At 39.4% G+C, this 20,198-nt stretch overlaps 2 protein-coding genes across 9 annotated transcripts; one reads left to right on the forward strand and one right to left on the reverse strand.

Moving 5' to 3' along the window:
* Positions 1-25: 25 nt before the first annotated feature.
* On the reverse strand, positions 26-6,739 carry LOC147153663 (myoD family inhibitor). Its single transcript, XM_086034094.1, has 4 exons — positions 6,696-6,739; positions 5,851-5,977; positions 5,523-5,750; positions 26-2,153 (listed from the first exon to the last, which is right to left on the reverse strand). The coding sequence occupies exons 2-4, from the start codon at positions 5,969-5,971 to the stop codon at positions 1,894-1,896; spliced, it is 609 nt and encodes a 202-aa protein (XP_085890220.1). The 5' UTR covers positions 5,972-5,977; positions 6,696-6,739; the 3' UTR covers positions 26-1,893.
* Positions 6,740-7,795: 1,056 nt separating this feature from the next.
* On the forward strand, positions 7,796-18,618 carry cxxc1a (CXXC finger protein 1a). Of its 8 annotated transcripts, XM_086034152.1 has the most exons (15): positions 7,816-7,927; positions 9,565-9,665; positions 10,753-10,820; positions 11,071-11,171; positions 11,748-11,863; positions 11,949-12,107; positions 12,401-12,592; positions 12,663-12,782; positions 12,972-13,204; positions 15,237-15,444; positions 16,541-16,651; positions 16,730-16,779; positions 16,959-17,055; positions 17,256-17,408; positions 17,961-18,618. In XM_086034152.1, the coding sequence occupies exons 5-15, from the start codon at positions 11,837-11,839 to the stop codon at positions 18,105-18,107; spliced, it is 1,497 nt and encodes a 498-aa protein (XP_085890278.1). In that variant the 5' UTR covers positions 7,816-7,927; positions 9,565-9,665; positions 10,753-10,820; positions 11,071-11,171; positions 11,748-11,836; the 3' UTR covers positions 18,108-18,618. The 8 variants fall into 8 exon arrangements, with proteins under 8 accessions (XP_085890238.1, XP_085890262.1, XP_085890269.1 ...); XM_086034112.1 differs by lacking the exon at positions 10,753-10,820 and having other exon boundaries at positions 7,796-7,927; XM_086034136.1 differs by lacking the exon at positions 10,753-10,820 and having other exon boundaries at positions 7,796-7,927; positions 12,425-12,592.
* Positions 18,619-20,198: the final 1,580 nt, after the last annotated feature.

Consider the following 20,198-nt stretch of genomic DNA (forward strand, 5'->3'; position numbering starts at 1 on the left):
CAGAAAATGACATCATACTATCAAATACATTAAAACCATTACTTTAATAATGCAAGTACACTAGAGAGGTTTTCTAATAGAAGACATCCTTTTTCAAGGTTTTTAAAAGGGTTCAAGTAAGACAAGCCCTACTATACTACTTGCCATCATGTATAACTGAAATTATGTGTCATAGTATAGAAATATAGTAAATACACAATTATTTTTTTAACCAAAATGTATAATTATATATAAATATTTTCCCCATATTTTTGCCAGACACTTAACTGCTTCAAACAGAGACTGAGGGCTTAGCAATATGGCCAGAAATTCATATCATGGTGTTGATTTAATATGTTGGTCCTAACAGTAATGGTGTAAAAGTCATAATGGAAGTATTTCTTATTGGGTTATTTAAATGTGAAAAGGTCAATATTTCCTGTTAAAAAGGGTCAGAAAGTATCATATTCATTCTTCTCTCTGCTTCTTTTCATTCAACATTTGTATTTTCATGTAAACATTCTCTAAACATTTTTTTAAAAAGGTTCCTTTGCAAGCTGAATTAAATAAAAACGATTTTGATATTTATTAGTGTGCAGATCTCAAAACTCAGTACTCTGTGGTACAAAATAGTACAAATCAAATGTAAGCAATTGCTGATACTATTATATTTTGACATCGATCACTTCGTCACCTTTTAGCGTCTTCGAGCGTGTGCTAAATTGCTAATGTAGTCGTCTTATTTTATGGCTTGATACGTATTATGTGTAATACACATTTTCTGTTCATAGCCGCTGGCTCTACAGACGAAATGCGGTTCTAGCCAGACTTCTGTAAAAAGTGTACTGTACAACTAAGCGTTTATTTGGGTTTTCCCCGACTCTCCAATTAGCATGCTTAATTGTAGGCGTTCCTGAACACGTTAGTTTTGTACTGATTTCTCCAAAACAAATTGATAAAAGTTAACATGCAAGATAATATCATTTTCCTGATAAAAAAAAAAAACAACATAAATTGAACTTGTTATTGAAAAGTAGACCGTGTCGTGATCCCTTTCACGACTCCTCGTTCGCTTCCTTGGTGAAAGTGCTATTTTTACTGTACTGTAGTTTATTTGTCATCGCGGAGGAAAGCATCAGCATCACGCAGCTCCTTACTGCTGCGCACGGACTTACATAAGATATAAATAAAGTCCGCGTTTCTGAGGAGCAAGCAAGGTAGCTTAGCGGCTAGCGCTGCCAAGCATCCGCGAAAGACATCACTTTCCCGAGTATGGGTGACAGTGAGAGCGTGACGTGACCACTAGAGGGCATTAAGAAGTCTCTTGAAGAATACCACGTGTGTATATTTATCAGAATTTATGCATGAATATGTGCGCATGGTTTTGATGTTGGCTGTCCAGTCTCAAAACTTAGCTCCATGGTCACCTGCCGTTATCTTTTCAGTTACTTCCTGTTTCCTGTTTGGATTTTCCGAAAACAGAACCACATCCAAATTTCCTATTCAGGCCGGCCCGCCCCACCTGAGATGTCAGTCACGCTGGGATGATTTGGGATTCCGCTTGCACAAAAGGGCACATAGAGACAAACAATTGACAGGACAATGACAAGGTACATTAATGGAATTGTCGCCAGCCAATGGCAGGCCCCACATAACGTTTGTTTATTTATTTATTTTATTTTTATTTTTTTTTACTCATAACCTCTGGACTATGAGCTAGACATGGTAACCATTTTAACTGTGCTTCCCTTAAATAAGTTAGTTCATGTAATTGCTACTTAATGAACTGTACTGCAGCCTGTGTAAGGACACATATGACTCCTAGTAATGTACCCAAGGTCATACAATGAGGAAACAAGACTCCTTGTCAAATTTGGAGCGACATCATCTTGTAGCCTTCTCTGATTGGCCACTCTAAGAGGGGAAACATATGGCACAACATTCCAAACAAATCTCCAAACAATCTGCCGAGCTGCAGCACTCCTCCAGCACCCCGCAGTCCAACGGGGCCGCACACGCCTCATCCCAGCAACAGCAGCAGCACCAGCAGCAGGTGTCAACAAACCAGCAGCAGCCGGACAAGCCACCGCCGCATGTCATGCATCTCTCCGCCGCCCTACACATGGACGGAAGCTCGCAGAACAGACACGCCAGCAGGCAGAGAGCACAACAGTCTGTGGAGGACATGAGACAGTCAATGCCAGGCAAGACAGCGAATGCATGGAGAAGAGAGCACCGTTGTGTCGTTCTTACAACTTTGCAGACCCATAACGCACCTGTCAGAAGAGTCAGAATGTCGTCTAAGTCACTGGTTCCAAACCAAAAGTGTAATTACTGTAGTTAATTTGTTGCGTGACCATGTGTGCTTGAGACAAAACCCTCTCAAATCATCTTTCCCCATTGAAATGAATGGAAATGTCATTAATCCGTTCCAGCCTCCTAAGAAAAAAAAACCCACAACCTGCTGTGTTTTTAATATATATATTTATTAAACACACACTATAACAGGGGTGTGCTATTTATTTTGCAAGTGGGCCTCATGGAAAAATTGGAATGTTTTGTACAAAATCGACCTAACCCAAAAAATCGAGTTAGATTGGCCCAAGTAGTGGATTGGTCCATTTTTGACCCAACTCTTTTTTAAAGTGTACATGGAGATGGTCACACCGTTACTCCTCTCTGTATCCTGCAGTAACATTAGTCATCTTCATATATCCGTTGCTTAAAGGAACATAACTCCACAATACTGACGCTATTTGTCTATAGCTTTTTGTATTGTTGGTCATGATTAAGTTAAACTCACTTTTCTAAGACAAAGCTTTAGTTAAACTCACTTTTCTAAGACAAAGCTGTGTGGTTGTCATGTCATGTCATCTTCCAAACCGCTTATCCAATATAGGGTCGCGGGGAGTTGCTGGAGCCTATCCCAGCCGTCAATGGGCGAAGGCAGACTACACCCCGAACTGGTCGCCAGCCAGTCGCAGGGCATGTGTGGTTGTAAACACCAAATATAATTCTCTTTGTTTTATGTTTAGTTTGATAGTAAACTTCAACTCGGAGTGGCGATAAACAGCTTTAAGCCTCTGTTTTCAAGAATTGTTTACACTGCCACCTTACAGCTAGCAAGTCAAAGCAAAAAATCGATTGAATGACAGCCTGTATCTCCAAAAACATGTACAAAGGTCAAGTTGCTTTTATCTCAAAGCACATGGAAAAAGTACATGTATTAAAATGATTTGAAATGTATTGCATATTAAAATCAAATAAAAAACCCTACCTAAATAAATGTTTAAAGACAAACATTTCTTAAAGATTGTATTCAAATGTGCTATCATCCCTTGATATATTGAGGTTCACTTATTGTGGGTTCAATGCATCGCAGCTTTTTTTTGCTTTATTGTATAGTACACTACACTACAGTCACTCAACTGCACATTTTCAATAAAGTTACTGTTGTTAGCTAATCGAATATAGCCTCTGCACCGCAATAGTTAGAACGAATTGTAATCCATAACTGGTGGTTTAGAGAGTGGGACGATGGAAAGAGTCAGTAGTGCTCATCAAATCGCTTTATTAAAGAAACTAATAAATACATTAAACAAAAGAACATTCTTAACACACCTGCCCATAGCCTCAACTGATACCGCCATTAACACCAGTGTACACAGTCATAGTTACTGCAGTGTAGAATGTGTGTACGTCAACTGCAAATGGACAATTAATAATAATACCTATATGCTTGATTTTTGGATACAGTGTATGCATGAAACTTTAAAAATATTTGGTCACTACTTAATGGATTATCAAATTTAACGACCACAATAAATGAGGGATTACTCTATTGTATTTAAAAAATAAGTACAAATAAACAGTTAAAAAAAAAAAAAATATATATATATATATATATATATATATATATATATATATATATATATATATATATATTTTTTTTTTAGATACTTTAGATGCAACACTTTATTTTCACTATCTCTTCCAAATGTTGCATTCACTCTGTGTGCGTGTGTGTTTTCAAGCGTTCCCTGCCCCACAGAGATAAGGTTCATGTTGGAGGTGTCCCGCTGATAAATGCGATGGGTGTGTTGATCTTTCTACTTCCTGTCACAGTTACGTACTCCAGAAATGTAGAAAACTAAACATATTAATGATGACCAGTCATCATTAAAGGTTAAACTATGTTAAATGTTGTTTGTGTATTATTAAATATAATCCATGACAAGTTATCTATTTGATCACTACTTTATGATTTTATTTGCCAAAACGATTTATGGGTGCAGATTTCATAGGTCAAATTAAGCGCGTCATCGCTGTTATGCACTGCTACAACATTACACAAACAACATGACTGTGAACAGAGGAGCTAATTAAGTTGTAGTTTAAAAAAAAACATAAAAATAAAATTGAATTTAAATGCAAAATATAATTTTTTTTTTTTTTACGTTAAAAAATGCCCTCTGGAGTAAATAAAAGAACCTAATTCTTTAAATGTGTGTTCATTTAGGTTTGTTTCATAGCTCTACTCAATAGTTTGGAAAAATGCCATCAGAAGTTGTGACTTTTTAAAGATGAAGGGATAGCTCCAAGATAGGCACTTGACCCAATTTTTCCCAAACGCCCGCCATCCGTGACCTGGGCACCCTTCCGCCATCGTCCCTGCGTCCTTATAAAATAGTCGGTCATCTGACTGACTGGCGATGTGTCAACTTCTTTTGACGGAGGATGAGTGCTCCTCCTGTTGTTCGCTTGAAGGAAAGGGAAGTCAATCCCTCCCGCATACAAACATGGTGAACATGCATGAAACAAGCGGCATGATATTTTACATTCGGTCTGAAGTAGTGTGTTGGCGGAATATGGGGAACATTTATCGTCATCTCGAAATTTGTAGAATAGGCTTGTCATTATTATTATTTTATTATTGGCTGTATTTGATGCTTTTATAACCTACATTTTGCTGCATCTGCACCACAAAATGGGACAATAAAGACTTTCCAGTTAGACTAGCGACCAGAAGTTATCACACCGTTGTACCCCAAGTGCTCGTGGAAGTTGGTCGAACTTGGAAGATGGAAACGCTAACGGAAACGAAATGATAGGCGGACGGGCCTATTGGCGATGACTATTTGGTCTGGTCTGACAAAATGGGGGGCAGATGGACGGTAGATTGGTACCGCTACTGCATACAGAAGTTGATAAATGGATCTGGAATTTTTTGTAAAATGCCCAGCTCAGGGTATTTCCACATCAAAAATCAAAATTGTGTCAACCATTTGCTCCAATGGAGTGCAGTAAGGCATTACAAAAAAAACATTACCTGTTTTAGAAACAAAATGGAATTGCTCCATTGTCCAAAACTTGATAAATGATGTAATCCAGTAAATGACATGATCAAAAATCCCCACAATCGTGAAGTTTCATTATGTTTGCATTACATTAAAATTGATTAAAAAACACAAAATAAAATTTAAAAAAAAAAAAAGGTTGCGAAGTGGACACAAATGGCCAGCATAGCATAGCATAGCACTCACCGTCTCCTGCCACTTCTTCAATGAGGGCGGTGTTTGTCTTGAAGGAGGCGTGGCTTTTACCGGAGGAGAGACATTCTTGATTGGTGGGCGCCGAAGGAGGAGGAGGAAACCGTGACAAATTGTCCACTCCTGAGGTGACATCGGTGATGACATCACTGTTTACATCATAATGGGTCATGTTTATTTGAACGTTCACTTCCCTATGCGTTTCCAAAGAGGCGTGCTGGCCTGTAGTTGAAGACAGGTGAAGTCAGTGAGTAGCCTATGCTAAGATAACGTTAACATACTTAACTATTCTTCACATTCTTTTGTCAATATATAACCCCACCTGCACTTTGGAGTAGGTGCGGTTTGCCGGATGATGGCTGGCTGGAGATGCATTCTGATTGGTCGGTGCATTCAGTAACTCTGCCTCCTGGGGCACAGCAGTGTGATGTTATCACATCCATCCTGGCCTATGAGAGACAAACAGTCTTGTTTTGTGAAGAATAAACATGAATCGATCAATATTAGCTACATAAGTCAGGTTACTAAACCAAACAGGACATTTAAAGTCATGATGAAATTACAGACAATGAAAACTCTTTACCGCCCCCTGTTGGACACCGCAACTGCAGAAGTGGACATGTTCACTTTATGAAGTTATTATCAGAAGCAAATGCTGGTAACACAGTTCTATGCTAATATTGCAGCTCTGCTTACCCATTGGCTTTGACGTGAGAACGCTTCAGCCACTGCATTAAAGTAATTCTTTCACTCCGGAACTAACTGCCAAATCGTTGGTTGAGAAACTTGGTGTGGTGGTGTTTATTAATTAGTCAATTAGTCCCACTGTAACAATTGTGATGGCAAAATTTAGAAGTGCTCACTCAGATAAGTAAATAAAGGATTGATAATTAAAGATTGACTTGGTTGTTTAATTTCACATTTCATGGATGGACAGCCATTCCTGACTTTGTTTAAAAACATTAAAACGTCACTTATATATATATATATGTTCCTTTTAGATAAGGTTAACACTTCTTTATTTTTCCGTTCAGATTACTTTTATCCATCTGTTTTTAGTTATTTTTAAAAGCAACGTAAAATTCTTTGCAAATCCATCATAATAATAAGAGCTGTTAGTGGTTTTGCTCATTAAATGATGTCAGTAATATTTGCCAAAAAACCAACCTTCAGCCTCCGCACGCTGCTTTGCCCTCCTTGAAGGCGTGTGCGCGTTTGTGTCTGTGGCACAGTTTCAAGTCGGATGGGTGGTCGTTTGCGTGTGTATCCATGCGAACGCCCACCTCACCTCCCACTCCGTTGCACGTCACAACAAGAAATGCGGTTGATGTGGCCGACAGTTGTGGTGAAAACATATTCTTGAGAAAATCACGCTGTAAATAAAGACGGCCATGTGTTAATGTTGACCATAAAGTACACTGCGCGCAATTATCAACAATCATAAGCATACCTGTCAATTTATGCGTTTTCCCCGTATTTTATACGTTGTTTGATCATTTCAAATTGTGTACGCCGTATAAAAATTTTTGTACGGGGAAAAAAAATTAAAAACTCGTTTTTTGTTAGACTGATCTCGTCTTGTCCATTTCGGCTCTAATCCGGAGCCTCCGTTAGCGATTCCGACTGCAAACTTGGGTCGACTTTCACGAGCATAGCGTCCTCAAACCAGCCCCGACCCCTCCCACCCCCACCCCCGTTAAGCGATAACCTGTGTAAGATTCTATATAGAAATGTCCGTTCCGTTTCCCCCACATCTCCCGCTGAGCGATGAATACTATGTAAGATTATATATAGATACGATATAAGATTAATATATACAGAAATGTACGGGCAAATTACAATTTTTGTAAAATTCAGCACTGCCCGGGTTTGACAGATATGTATAAATCATAATAACGTAATCCAGACGATGAAAAATTGGGCACTCAGGGGCCACATTAGATTTTAGTAAGAAAAAAAGTAAAATTGATCCATCATTAAATTACTCAATCTGAATGAATTTTCATTACCTTTTATGTGTTTTTGTGCCTTTTTATTCTGAATTACTGTATTAGTTTTTAATATATTTCAGCAAAGTTTATACGTAAATACATATTTTCACAACAAGCGTTTTTAATCGGAAACAATTGAACAGTTCAAAACAGCAATAAAACATTTTTTTAAATAAATAATGTTATCGATACGTCCGAGAGCATTTTAGTTGTAGCTCTTTTTGTGACCTTTGGGTGTCGCTGCCACTCTGCTTAGTCAACTAAAGAAAAAGAAAAAGAAGAAGAAAACGCGTACGAAGATGCTACTGCTGATGCTGTGTAGAAGAGGAGGATGAAGTCGAACAAAGAGAAGGTTGTTGATGGATTTTGGCGGATAAAAAGCGTCTTTTGCCTTCCAACCAAATGATGGTGAGTCTTGTGATGGCAAAGTAGAAAGAAAAACGACGATGCCAAAGACGCATTGACGGTTGCTACGCGCATGTTTTCGGTCTCCCATTCTTCTACGCGTTTGTAGTTCGTCCTTCACATTTCGCATCTTCTCAGAGGTAGCAAAAGTAGCAAAAGTAAAAGTGTGTACAGATACTTTTGGAAAAAAGACACTGGTTAAGGTTGAATTACTGAGTCAACCAATTTGTTTAAATAAAAACATAAAAGTACGGATTGTGATATGTACTTCAAAGTAAAAAGTAAAAATGATTTTTTTTTAACTGCCAGTTATACAGACATTTTCCTAATTTGTATAAACAATGCATCTTGTCACTTCTGCTGTACATATGTTAATAGTTCCTCTACACCTGCTGACAAACTCTTTGAAGTTTAAGGGTCAGATAAAAGATGTCAACCGGTAAAATCATAGCATAATTGATTAACAATAACAACAATACAATAACAATACAATAACAATAATGAATAACAATAAATTGGTGGTTTTCCTCTTGTTTAAAGCAAAGCAATACAAGTACTGTAGCATACATTAGGACAAACTAAATTTGACGATCCATTCTTCACAAAACATTGAGATCAACCTCAGAATTACTTCAGTCTATTATATGCATGTGTGCTGTACAACTGATCACAGTGATTACAATAAAGGCACAACATTTTAAATAACAGACATTTCAAATTGAAATATATACACTAGTTTTGCATTTTAAAATTAAATTAACCCAAGAAAATGCAGGAATTAGTTTTCACTCTATTTTCTAACTTGGCATATGGTTGGTATCCAATGAACAATAGAATTCTACCAAACCAATCTCTTTTGGAGTGAACCTGTTCATTTACATTTAATTGCACATTTTAGCTCAGTAGGAATTTCATTACAGAACTATAAGCAAAACCGCTGCGGTAGAATAAAATAAATGCTGTTCAGTCGCAGAAACTGCTGTAATACAACATCAAGGTCTTTTAGGTATTGTAACCGTTGAAAAGATGACAAGGAATGATCCATCAACAATGTCTTTTATACCCAGGAAGGGTCACTGTTGGTAGTAAGTAGGGCCCGACCGATGTGGATTTTTTTTTTAGGAAGATACCGATTTTTGGATATGTTAACTGTCCTTTAACCTACCCTCTATTCCCACAAAATTTCCATAAATTCCCAATAACTTCCATTCATTCGCGTAATTTCCAATTTGGAATATTTACAAAATCACCCATCTTAAATTCCCATTGAAATAAACCAGAAACATAAAATAATCTCGTGCCAACTTGTTTGGTTTTTAGTGAGAAAGTTTAGAACTCTTAAACACAACATAAGTGGAGGGTCACTACAGTATTTTTCCACTTTCACTTTCCACTTCCATTTCATATTGCGAAAGAGGAGGCTGGTTTTGCCGATGCCCATGCCTGACACATTTCATTGTACAGTATACATCAACATATTTCTACATCATCATGTTGTACTCTGTTCAATCAAGACCTCATATAGATACTGTACAACTCTCAACTCTATACATTTTAATTCAAGATTTAATTAGAAGTTGTTTCCCATATTACTTCTAAGAAATTTAAACCTAAGGAGTTACGTATCTGTTTGCCTTAAGGAGGAAGAGGCGCATGAGGAAGGAGGAGATGTTACCATGGAAACACCAAAGGGCCCTGTCTACTGTGTCTGTAGGAGACCTGACATCAACTGCTTCATGATGTAATCCACTCAGTCTCTAACCTCAAAATGATTCACACCTGCCGCTAGTGGTGGCGATTTGGAAACAATCATCTATCACAATATAGGCCATTTAATATCGCGATAACGATATACCACGATATATCTTCAGATATTGCTCACCTTTGCACACTTTACTTTGAAGTGACATTAAACAGACCTGTATCAAATGGAAAATTTATCCAGTAGTCCTCCTGCTGCTGTATAAAATAATCAAATGTAAACAGAAGCAAAGTAACCGACCTATTTTTGCACAAACGTAATTATCAGTCTAAAGAAGAGGCATACAACTGTTTCTTTTTTTGATTTGAAAAGAAAATGGAAAGATGAGCTCCACTGTTATTTTGAGAACATTTATTGTGCAAATCTCAAGTCAAAATCAAAGTGCAGGCCTGTATTGTGAAAGCAAATCACATTTGTAATAATATAAGCATTCAATATACGATATGCATCCATTTTCCTTATTACTTATTATCCGCAATATTAATATACTTTTAATCTTCTAGACCACTTTTCCCACCAGACATACAGGATGCGGTAACATTATTCCTGTTTAGCTGTGTGTGCAGCATTATTTTGTATTCTTTTATTTGTAGACACTTGTTGAATTGCCTGCTATTTTGCTGATCAAAGTTGGATACCCTCCGCTTCAAAGCGGTTCCAGCGAGACCTCTGTGACGTGTACTCAGTCACCCAAGCTCTTTTTAATTCCAGTCTTTCACATTGACATTACGTTAGCCTAGCAATTAGCATGGCTTCCCCGTCGTTCGCTCTGATAATTACTCCTCATAATACCTTGGTGAGGACGATACTTGTAAGAAGTTTAATAAGAAGCCACCACGGAGGCGAGTTTATGGAGGCTGTGATTACAGGGTTAGGAGCATACACGCAACATGTTTAGCAGGCAGTATTTGATGCTCGTTGCTAAATTCGCTATCGCTAAATAGCTTTTGCGGCCTCTTGCCTCAACCGGCCGAGTTTGACCACACTCTAACACTTTAAGTGTTATAGAAAACACTTCAAAAATCAGTGATTCACATTTTTGTTATTTTTTGTGCTTTGTTTGAAGGCGTACCCAGAATGCCTTGAGGGCCTTTGATTGCTGCAGCACCACACTAGCGCACAGAGACAAGCATGGTAGTGATTTTCTTTTAATCGAATTGAATCGAAAATTGGGAACTGAAAATCGAATCAAATCAGGGCTTCACTGAATCGTTAAATCCCTAATATATATATATGCATTTTTGTGTGTGTGTGTGTGTATATATATATATATATATATATATATATATATATATATATATATATATATATATATATACATACATACATGTATAATATATATATGTATATATATATGTATATATGTCCTGTGTCGTCCAATCAGAGGCTGCGACAACTGCGCCGAGTGGTTCCATGGTAGCTGTGTGGGCGTGTCAGAGAAGGCAGCCAAAGCCATCCGAGTGTGGTTCTGTCCGTCTTGTCGAGGTGACTGGTCTTTTTTGATTTTGTCAATCTTAAACACAAATATTGACTAAATCACACGCGCACGCACACACACTCGCACGCACACTTGTAATACCTAATAATACTGAAGTCTTCATGTGATTGATGTTACACCACATGCAACACCACTCACATAAATTGTGTGGACGGCTGCGCGATATTGGAAAAACAGCAATATGCGGTATGGATGTTGAGTTTCGCGATAACAATATTATTGCGATATTTAACATCTACCTAAAGAAATGGAATTTTAATTTTTTTTTAAATTTTAATTAATTTTATTTTCTAATGAAAGATTTTTTTTTTCATGTGGCAGAATAAGCAAGCCCAATGTGTTTTTAGCTATTTAATTGTAATTACCCTAGATAATGTCCAACTACTGGGTGGTGATGCGCATTTAATTCTACATCTGACTGGTCAAATTCATATAAAAGCAAACAATTGCATAAGAAAATTATTGCCTGTCTTTGCGATATGCATATTGCATAGGCCATTATCACAATATTGGTATTTTTTTTCGATATATTGTGCAACCCTGTTAACTATCGCCCATGTCAGAAGGCAACCCATCTCTGGAGATTAAGTATCGTCAGAAGAAGACAAAGACGGCAGAGCTCGAGGAGGACGGAAGTTCACCCCTTCAGTCCATGAGTGACAGCAGGCGTAGCTCACAGGTGGCTCAGCAAGCAAGAACAAAGCACTTTAGGGCGTCGTCTAAAGCCCTTTATTGTGTTTTTCTGTTTCACCTGCGTCACCTAGCAAATCAAACGGTCTGCTCGCATGTGCGGCGAGTGTGAAGCCTGCTTGAGGACGCAAGACTGCGCCACCTGTGATTTTTGTAAAGACATGAAGAAGTTTGGAGGACCCAACAAGATACGCCAGAAGTGTCGACTGAGGCAGTGTCAGTTCCGCGCACGGGTGAGTGATCACGATATCGACCTAGCGAAAGCAGTCGTCGCCTGCCGTACACATACAACGCCTGCAGCACACACGTCACACACATGTCACACCTGTGGCGCGCGCGTAAACACCTGTATCGCTTGAAGCACTTGCATTCACACCGATAGCAAGCATGAAACACGCCGCGCATGAAACACGCCGCGCGCACATTCGCACCTCGAGCACGCGCGCGAACACCTTAAGTACACGTGCAACACCTGTCGCACGCTTGGGTCTGTGTTGAGCGAAATTAAGTGAGTTTTTCGCAAAAGATGTGGCATGTTCCTGGTGTGGAGCAGAAGATGCTTCGCGTCAAAGAAGAGGAAATGAGTCGACGCAGCGCGAAGGGGCGACGGGAGCGCCACGGGAAAGACAGTGGGCATCTTACAGAGGACGAAGATGTGTTCAGTGAAAGCGAGCTGGAGCTCTACCAGCAGTACAAAGCTGCTGGGTTCAGCGACCTGGTCGGTGGAGGGTTCCGGGCCAGCGGGTTTCTATTGGCACGACTTCCCGTGACGTGTCTTTCTGTTGCAGCTGTGGCACAGTGGAGAGGGGGAGGAAGAGGAGGAGGAGGAGGAGGAGGAGGAGTCACTCAGAAAGAAGGCGGTGAAAGTGAAACACGTGAAGAGACGAGAGAAGAAGCCAGAGAAGAAGGTGGGTAGCGATATCATACATAAAACACCGGTCGCGGGCGTGATACCTGTAGCATACACGTTTAGCACGCGCACACGTCTATAGCACACGTGTATGTAACATACAGCATGCATGTAATGCCGGTTACACGCAGGAGAAATCTGTAGCACACCGGTTCGCTCCACGCGTATCTGATGTTTTCGTCTACAGAAATCACTCTCCACCCCCAAAGAAGAGGCGCGGCGTCACAGGGCGAAGCAGCGACACAGGGGACGCGTGCGGCACAGTGAAAGAGGAGGAGGAGGAGGAGGAGGTGGAGGAGAGGCCGATGCTAAGGAGCTTGGCAGCACTCTGCGCCAATGTCTCGGGCCAGGCTGTGTCCAAGCGGCCAGGACCACCTCTAAGTACTGTTCTGACGACTGTGGCATGAAGCTTGCGGCCAAGTGAGTCTCAACCCACATGCGCCTGTGTATCGGCACGCACGCACACACCTCTTTTCACATTGCTAGACCTCTCAACCTTTTTCACAACTATCAAACAGCTGTGGCACAGTGTGACACCTGTACACTCTTTTACATATCATCGCTGTCATGTGAAAAACACTTATCCCCATTTTTTTGTTTTTTTTTTCATTTTCTTATTTTTACATGAATGGTGCTTCTGCGTTACAGACATCGCATTAATGTGAAAATTAAAAAAAGTTTCCAAAATTGGAGATCAGTGTTTTTCACAGGACAGCGACGATATGCACACACTACAACACACCTTTGACCCTGATCATATCACACCAGTTTATGCACCTGTATAACCTTCGTACCCCAATGCCTTTAGTGTACAATTTTACACATGCACGCACTCACCCACATACACCTACAGTGCAACACAACTGCATCACGATATCATACCAGTTGAGACATCGTATACCCCTGTATCACCGCGTGCATTTTCTCACGTGTATCACGACGATGTCACACAAGTGTAGGCTTCAATATGCCCCTAAACATCTGTTCCAAGCACCTGTATCATTCCAAACATTTTCGCACGTGCACACACGTACAACACGCCTACTGTATATTCCGATGATGTCACACCAGTTTAGGCATCAGCGTTTGCTTGTACACCTCTCTCAACTACCTGTATCACTCCACATCCAATAGTAGTTATTGTGGTTGTATCCCTGAATTCCATTATTTTTTTTATAGGCACGTCCCGATCACACTTTTTCGGCATCCGAGTCTTCTCTGGTTTTAAGGATCTGCCGATACCGAGACACGATACGATACCTTGGCAATAGATTAAAAAAAAAAAGAAAAAAAAAAGTGTGAGCATACACGTTGTCTTAAATTAATATAGAAATGTACATACAGATATCTATATATGGTCCATTCATGTTAAATGTAAGTGTATAAATGTACATTTATATTATATCATATATAGACCAATTCACCAGTTCAGTGCCAATTGCTTGTTCTCAGAATAAAAAGTTCTATCTTTTTTCCATTTTATTTTTTTTTGTTTTAGCTCTATATTTGATGATACACATTGAACAACTCAAAATGTGTATTGGTCCATCTCAGACATGTTTTATTTTACGTCATTCTTTTTGTACCGAATCCCTTCGTTGTTTTTTTAGCATACAATCAGCAAGTACATGAACTATAGCCATGACATTTATACAAATAGAATGTTATCATCAAGCACAATATAGTTCAATGTGCAGGACGCTTGCAAAAATGTATTTTCATTTGATACATATTATTTCGCGGCGACACAAATGGCACCAATTTGTGGAATGGCCTATTGTATAAGCATCAATATAGAATGAGGGATTCCTCCGGGTTCTGCCCATCCTATGTGGAGTTTGCATGTTCTCCACGTGCCTGCGTGGGTTTTCTCCGGGTACTCCGGTTCCCTCCCACATTCCGCAAACATGCAGGTAGGTTAATGGCACACTCTAAATTGTCCCTAAGTGTGCTTGTGAGTGTGAATGGATGTTTGTCTTTTGCTGCCAAGTGATGGTTGGCAACCAGTTCGAGGTGTCCCCTGCCTACTACCCGAAATCAGCTGGCATAGGCACCAGCATGACCCTCGTGAGGATAAGCGCTCAGATAATGGATGGATGGATGGTTCCCTCTGTTTGAGTGCATTTGATTTAGCTAATGCTAAACAATGTATTTACAATTGATTGGCGTGTGCAGGCTAAAATGACAAATTCACGCAGATACATAGTACGTGCCTGACCTCTCATTGACAAGTGACTCTATTTGACCTCGATAAATGCAAACGGGGGCGGGGCACGGCGGTCGACTGGTTAGCAAGTCCGCCTCGCAGTTCAGAGGTCGGATCGGGACATCCCTATATTTTATACACTTTCAAATTTGTGTACACATACAACGCACCTGTGTACCATGTATGTGTGTGGTTACATTCCAACAGTCACTAGAAGGCACTAACGTCACTTTTGGGTGTGCACAGTCGCATCTATGAGATCGTCCCTCAGAGGATCCAGCAGTGGCAGCAGAGCCCCTGTGTCGCTGAGGAGATGGGGCGGAGACAGTTGGAGCGAATCAGGAAGGAGCAACAGGCCACCAGGCTCCGCCTCACTCTCATGGAAAAGCGCTTCCACGAGTTGGAAGTCATCATTGCCAACTCTAAACTTAACCAAGTGCAACATGATGAGGAGGTACACACAGTTATCAAATTATAATACAGAACCAGAGAAGGCAGTTTTGTAGAAATTGAGCGTGAATGCTGAAAAGCCGACGATGGACTGAAATGCTGTGGAATTAACTCATTCACTCCCAGAAAATTTCAGACCCTCTTTTACGCTAAAGCTTGAAAAAATGTGAAAAAATATATATAAATAAGTTCCTGGGATGGAATGGCTAGACTGTGGAAAGACAAGTAAATTCGTCAATGGCAGTGAATGAGTTAAGTGAGTTGTTGTTATTGTAGAATGTCAGGCTGGCCGATATGGTTGAAAAGTTTATCACGATATTTAATATCAGTCGATTTAAATATATATAGATAGAATTGTTTTTTTGTTTTTGTTTTTTTTGTTTTTTTTTTACTCTTCAAAATAAAGACCCGGAGGAAGAATACTGAATTGAGGTAATTTCATTTTAAAATATATTTAACCTTAAATAAGAAGTTAAAACAACTATGAAAAAGTTAAATCAACTGTTCATTTAAAGATTAAATAAACTTTTTTTTTAAACACTGTCCCTAGCAGGGCTCGGTGAATCAAAATGTACGTTTTGAGTATCGGTCTATCGATAATTATTGATTAATTTAGGTATTTAAAATAAAAACACTTAAATTGATTAGGAAATGAAGAAAATAAATAAAACGCAACTGTCAAGAGGAAGTATACCATTCAGAATATCTGGTCATAAAAAATGCTTTTGTGCTCCAAATTTCGTCTTAGGTGCTTGTAATTGTGGCACAAATCCAACTTTGTACTTTGCATACAGCATGCAGAATGAAGGTTTTCTTCCCGATTAAAAGAAAAAAATTGTATCGCTATTATAATGAGTGCTAATTTTTATTAATATTGATCAGGTGTCTACGGTGATATATATTGATATTGAATTGTAGGAGAGTAGCGCATGAGTTTTGAAGTGGGAATGGTTTGAATTGGCTGCGAAAAGTACCCGTTTTTTGGAAGTGGTGGAACAGTAATAGATGAGATGCCGATAAAGATGCAGAATAACGTGAGAATGCTCTGCAGCATTCACAAAGTGAATAACAGCTGTCACTTCTTGTATGCGCGTGCAAAGGCCAACGAAGGCGATGGCGACGACACAGACTTTCAAATCTTCTGCGTGTCCTGCAGCCATCCGATCAACCCCAAGGTAGCGCTGCGACACATGGAGAGGTGTTACGCAAAGGTCGGTACGATCCACCAACCTTCTCCAACTCCCGTCAATTTCAGCGTCCCTCACCATGGCTCATCTTTGTCCCAATAGTACGAAAGTCAGACTTCCTTTGGATCCATGTACCCCACGCGGATTGAAGGGTGGGCACACGCTTTTGTCTTCATGTCTGCCTGTCTCAGTAGCACATTGAACATCTTCACACCTGCACATATGATCACATCTGTAGTACACATGTAACACTTGTAGCACACCTGTGTTTCTTGAGCACGACCTCGTGAGTTTGTAACATCACATATGGCATGTTTGTTGTCCCGCACAGAGCGACGCGTCTGTTCTGTGATGTCTACAACCCTCAGAGCAAAACCTACTGCAAGCGGCTCCAGGTGTTGTGTCCGGAACATTCCAGGGATCCAAAGGTTTGATTTGCTTCTTTGTCTTTCAAGTGGCTGGGACTACACTTGCACCATAAAATTGTAGATTTTTTTTTTTTCACAAAAATGTGATTTCTTAATTTTAAGGGGTTTTTTTGTTGTTGTTTTTTTGGGCTTGCAGAAAATGTAAATAACAATTAGAATATTCCAAACAAGTTCTTCTTTTTGATTGATATTGTTTGCAGGTGGCAGCAGACGAGGTGTGCGGCTGCCCTCTGGTCAAAGATGTCTTCGAGCCCACTGGCGAGTTCTGTCGGGTCTCCAAGAGGAAGTGCAACAAACATTACTGCTGGGAGAAGCTCCGGCGCGCCGAGGTGGACCTGGAGAGAGTCCGAGTGGTATGTAAAGCTGCCTGTGGGGATTCTTGGTGAGGGTCCTGGTAGCATCTTGAAACAGTCAGAGTCCAAACCATGTACAGTATATGTCTATTTTTATGTGGCAGTGGGGGAGTTTGAAACAGTTCAGAGAACTGTGTGTGTACTCACCACATGTGCAGGTTCACATTATTGAACATAAGGACAGAAGTCAAGTACATTTAGCAAAAAAAAAGTGGAAAAATGGTGTTAAAAAAAAAAAACTTTCTCTTTTCTCTGAAACATTGAATATGGATTCATTATCCATTTTTAACACCAGACAGGCTGTATATTTTGAAAAGATCTCCAGTTCATAATTTAATCTGGACAATTACTTATGATATTTTTCATCCAGGTCAAAATTGACCTGTAACAACACACTATGTGTGCATGGAAATGAACAGTATGTAAGGGTTAAATAAAAGCATTGAATCAGTACTTCTACAATTACCAAAGTGCTTTTTTATACAAGTACAGTATATGTATATGAGTGTGAGTAATTTTGCCATCTCTGCTTACGCACGTTTGTGTTGCCAGTGGTATAAACTTGACGAGCTGTTTGAGCAGGAGAGGAATCTGCGGGCCGCCATGACCAACCGGGCGGGTTTGCTGGCTCTCATGCTGCACCAAACCATCCAGCACGACCCGGTAACCACAGACCTGCGCTCTGCCAAAGACCGCTAGACGTACAACTTTTATCATCATCAGTACACTACAAAAGAACTCCTCGCAAGACAGTTCATTTTAAAGTCATTAACTACAATTTCCAAGGTTTTAAAGTTTGTTTTTTTTACCACAATGTCATTTGATATCAGTGTGACAATGCATTCCTTTTCTATTTTTCTATTGTTGTTGTTTTATTGTTTCTTTCTATGTTGTTGTTAATGAGTTTTATTAAAGTTGCAAAAAGGGTGGACACTTTCTGGTAAATTTCAATGGGAGTTTGTTTTGTCATAAGCAGACATACATGCTAAATACAATTAAAACATTTCAACAGATGTATTTATAAGTCAAATGTTATTACGTTTTAAAATGCTTTAATTCTGAATGGTCAACCTTCAATTTTGTGAATTTCTGGTTTATTCCTGTTTATTGTCATAAATTGTAAAATTGTAAATTCCAACTTTGAAATTTGCTGCAATTTTGCATCACTGCCATCAAAGTCTGACATTAAAAGACGATACTGTTATGGCCACTCCTGCGTTCCAAAAACATCAGTTGGTTTTTTGTTGTTTTTTTTAGGAGGAGCGTTATAACTCACAAAATAATTAACACTCACTGAGATTTTTTCAAGTTCAGTGAAAATGTTTGGGATTTATTAATGTCCACCCATTATTTAAACCGCTCATCCTCAAAAGGGTTGCGGTAATGCTGCAGCCTATCGCAGCTGTCATCGGGCCAGCCAATAGCAGGGCACACATTGACAAACAATCATACCTAGGGACAATTTATAAGAGTGTTCCATTAACCTTCCATGTATGTTTTTGGAATGTGGGAGGAGACTGGTGTACCTGGAGAAAACCCACCCAAGTACGGGGAGAACATCAAATTCCACACATGAAGGCCAAAGCCTGGATTTGAACCCTAGATCTCTGCACTGTGAGGTGGACACGCTAACAAGTCATCCACCGTGCCACCTAATTTGTCAACGTAACAGACATTCTCTGGGTGACTTCAAATAATGATCTAATAAAAAAACGTATTTAGTGGTTGATAAACTGTTTTGGTTCACAAGACACAAAACGCAGACCTGGCAAAGGAAGCAAGCGAGACTCATAATTGGCTACAATTTATGATCTACATCAGTGGTTCTCAAACGTTATACGCCAAGTACCACCTAAAAAAATACTTATCCCTCCACATCACCACTCATGACCAATATTAAAATATATTCGCTTAGTAGGCCTAGGTTTTCATAAGAAATAGAACTACATCATGACTAAACAATTTAACAATTTTTGAGGGAAAAACTGTTAAAAATAAATGCTACATATACAGTACAGCTCTAGAAGAAAACAGACAAAAAAATGATACTTTTTTTGGTGTGTTTTGGCCATTTTCCATTTGTTTGCGAGTAAATGTCTTAATTGATCATATTAGCATTTGGAATTCGGGAGTTATGTTGTCAGTAGTTTGTAGAATGAATCCGAAATGTTTTTCTTACTAAAACATAATCAAAATCAGAGAAACAGATGATGTTGCTTTGTAATTATATATATTTTATCATATACATTTTTATAATGTACCCCGAGTGGTGTATTACAGCATATTATAATATTCTTGTGATCCTGTTAGGGAATGGATGGATGGATGAATGGATGGAGAATATTAAATCTCGGTGGGCCGGATTAAATAACGGGGTGATGTGTATGAATCATTTCCGTCCCTGGAACATAGTGTAGCATATTTATATCCACGGGGTGGCGAAATAACAATAGATCCTCGTTACGCATGTCAGAACAGAACGAAGAAGAACGCGTGTTGTGGTCTCTGCAAACACGTCGATTAACAAATCTGTTTCCGACGTAATAATTCAATTTATCTTAAACCATTCAATCTGGTTAAAAACATGTAACTTTACACAAACGTGAGTTGCTTGGATGTTTGTAAAAGCTGAATATGATTAAGCCTCACACCTTAAATTTGGAGCTATCATGTTTAGCTGAGCTAGTTTAGCGAGCTAACTGGTTACCGAGGCAACGATAGCCCGTCCGGACGCGACGTCTGAACTTCTTCTGGCCTCCAAAGCCTAAAGGTATTGTTCCCTGTGTCGGA

The sequence above is a fragment of the Filicampus tigris genome, chromosome 1 (genome assembly GCF_054856515.1).
Source record: "Filicampus tigris isolate MCC_2025a chromosome 1, RoL_Ftig_1.0, whole genome shotgun sequence".
In the NCBI taxonomy this organism is placed as follows: Eukaryota; Metazoa; Chordata; class Actinopteri; order Syngnathiformes; family Syngnathidae; genus Filicampus; species Filicampus tigris.

Coding starts and splice junctions, on each gene's coding strand:
- cxxc1a (XM_086034112.1), top strand. Junction 12,108..12,400: donor AGTGTCAGTTCCGCGCACGG/GTGAGTGATCAC, acceptor TTTTCGCAAAAG/ATGTGGCATGTTCCTGGTGT. Junction 17,056..17,255: donor AACATTCCAGGGATCCAAAG/GTTTGATTTGCT, acceptor TATTGTTTGCAG/GTGGCAGCAGACGAGGTGTG.
- LOC147153663 (XM_086034094.1), bottom strand. CDS start 5,971: ATGGATGTGATAACATCACACTGCTGTGCCCCAGGAGGCAGAGTTACT. Junction 5,751..5,850: donor GCACCTACTCCAAAGTGCAG/GTGGGGTTATAT, acceptor CTTCAACTACAG/GCCAGCACGCCTCTTTGGAA. Junction 2,154..5,522: donor TGAAGAAGTGGCAGGAGACG/GTGAGTGCTATG, acceptor TGTCCTCCACAG/ACTGTTGTGCTCTCTGCCTG.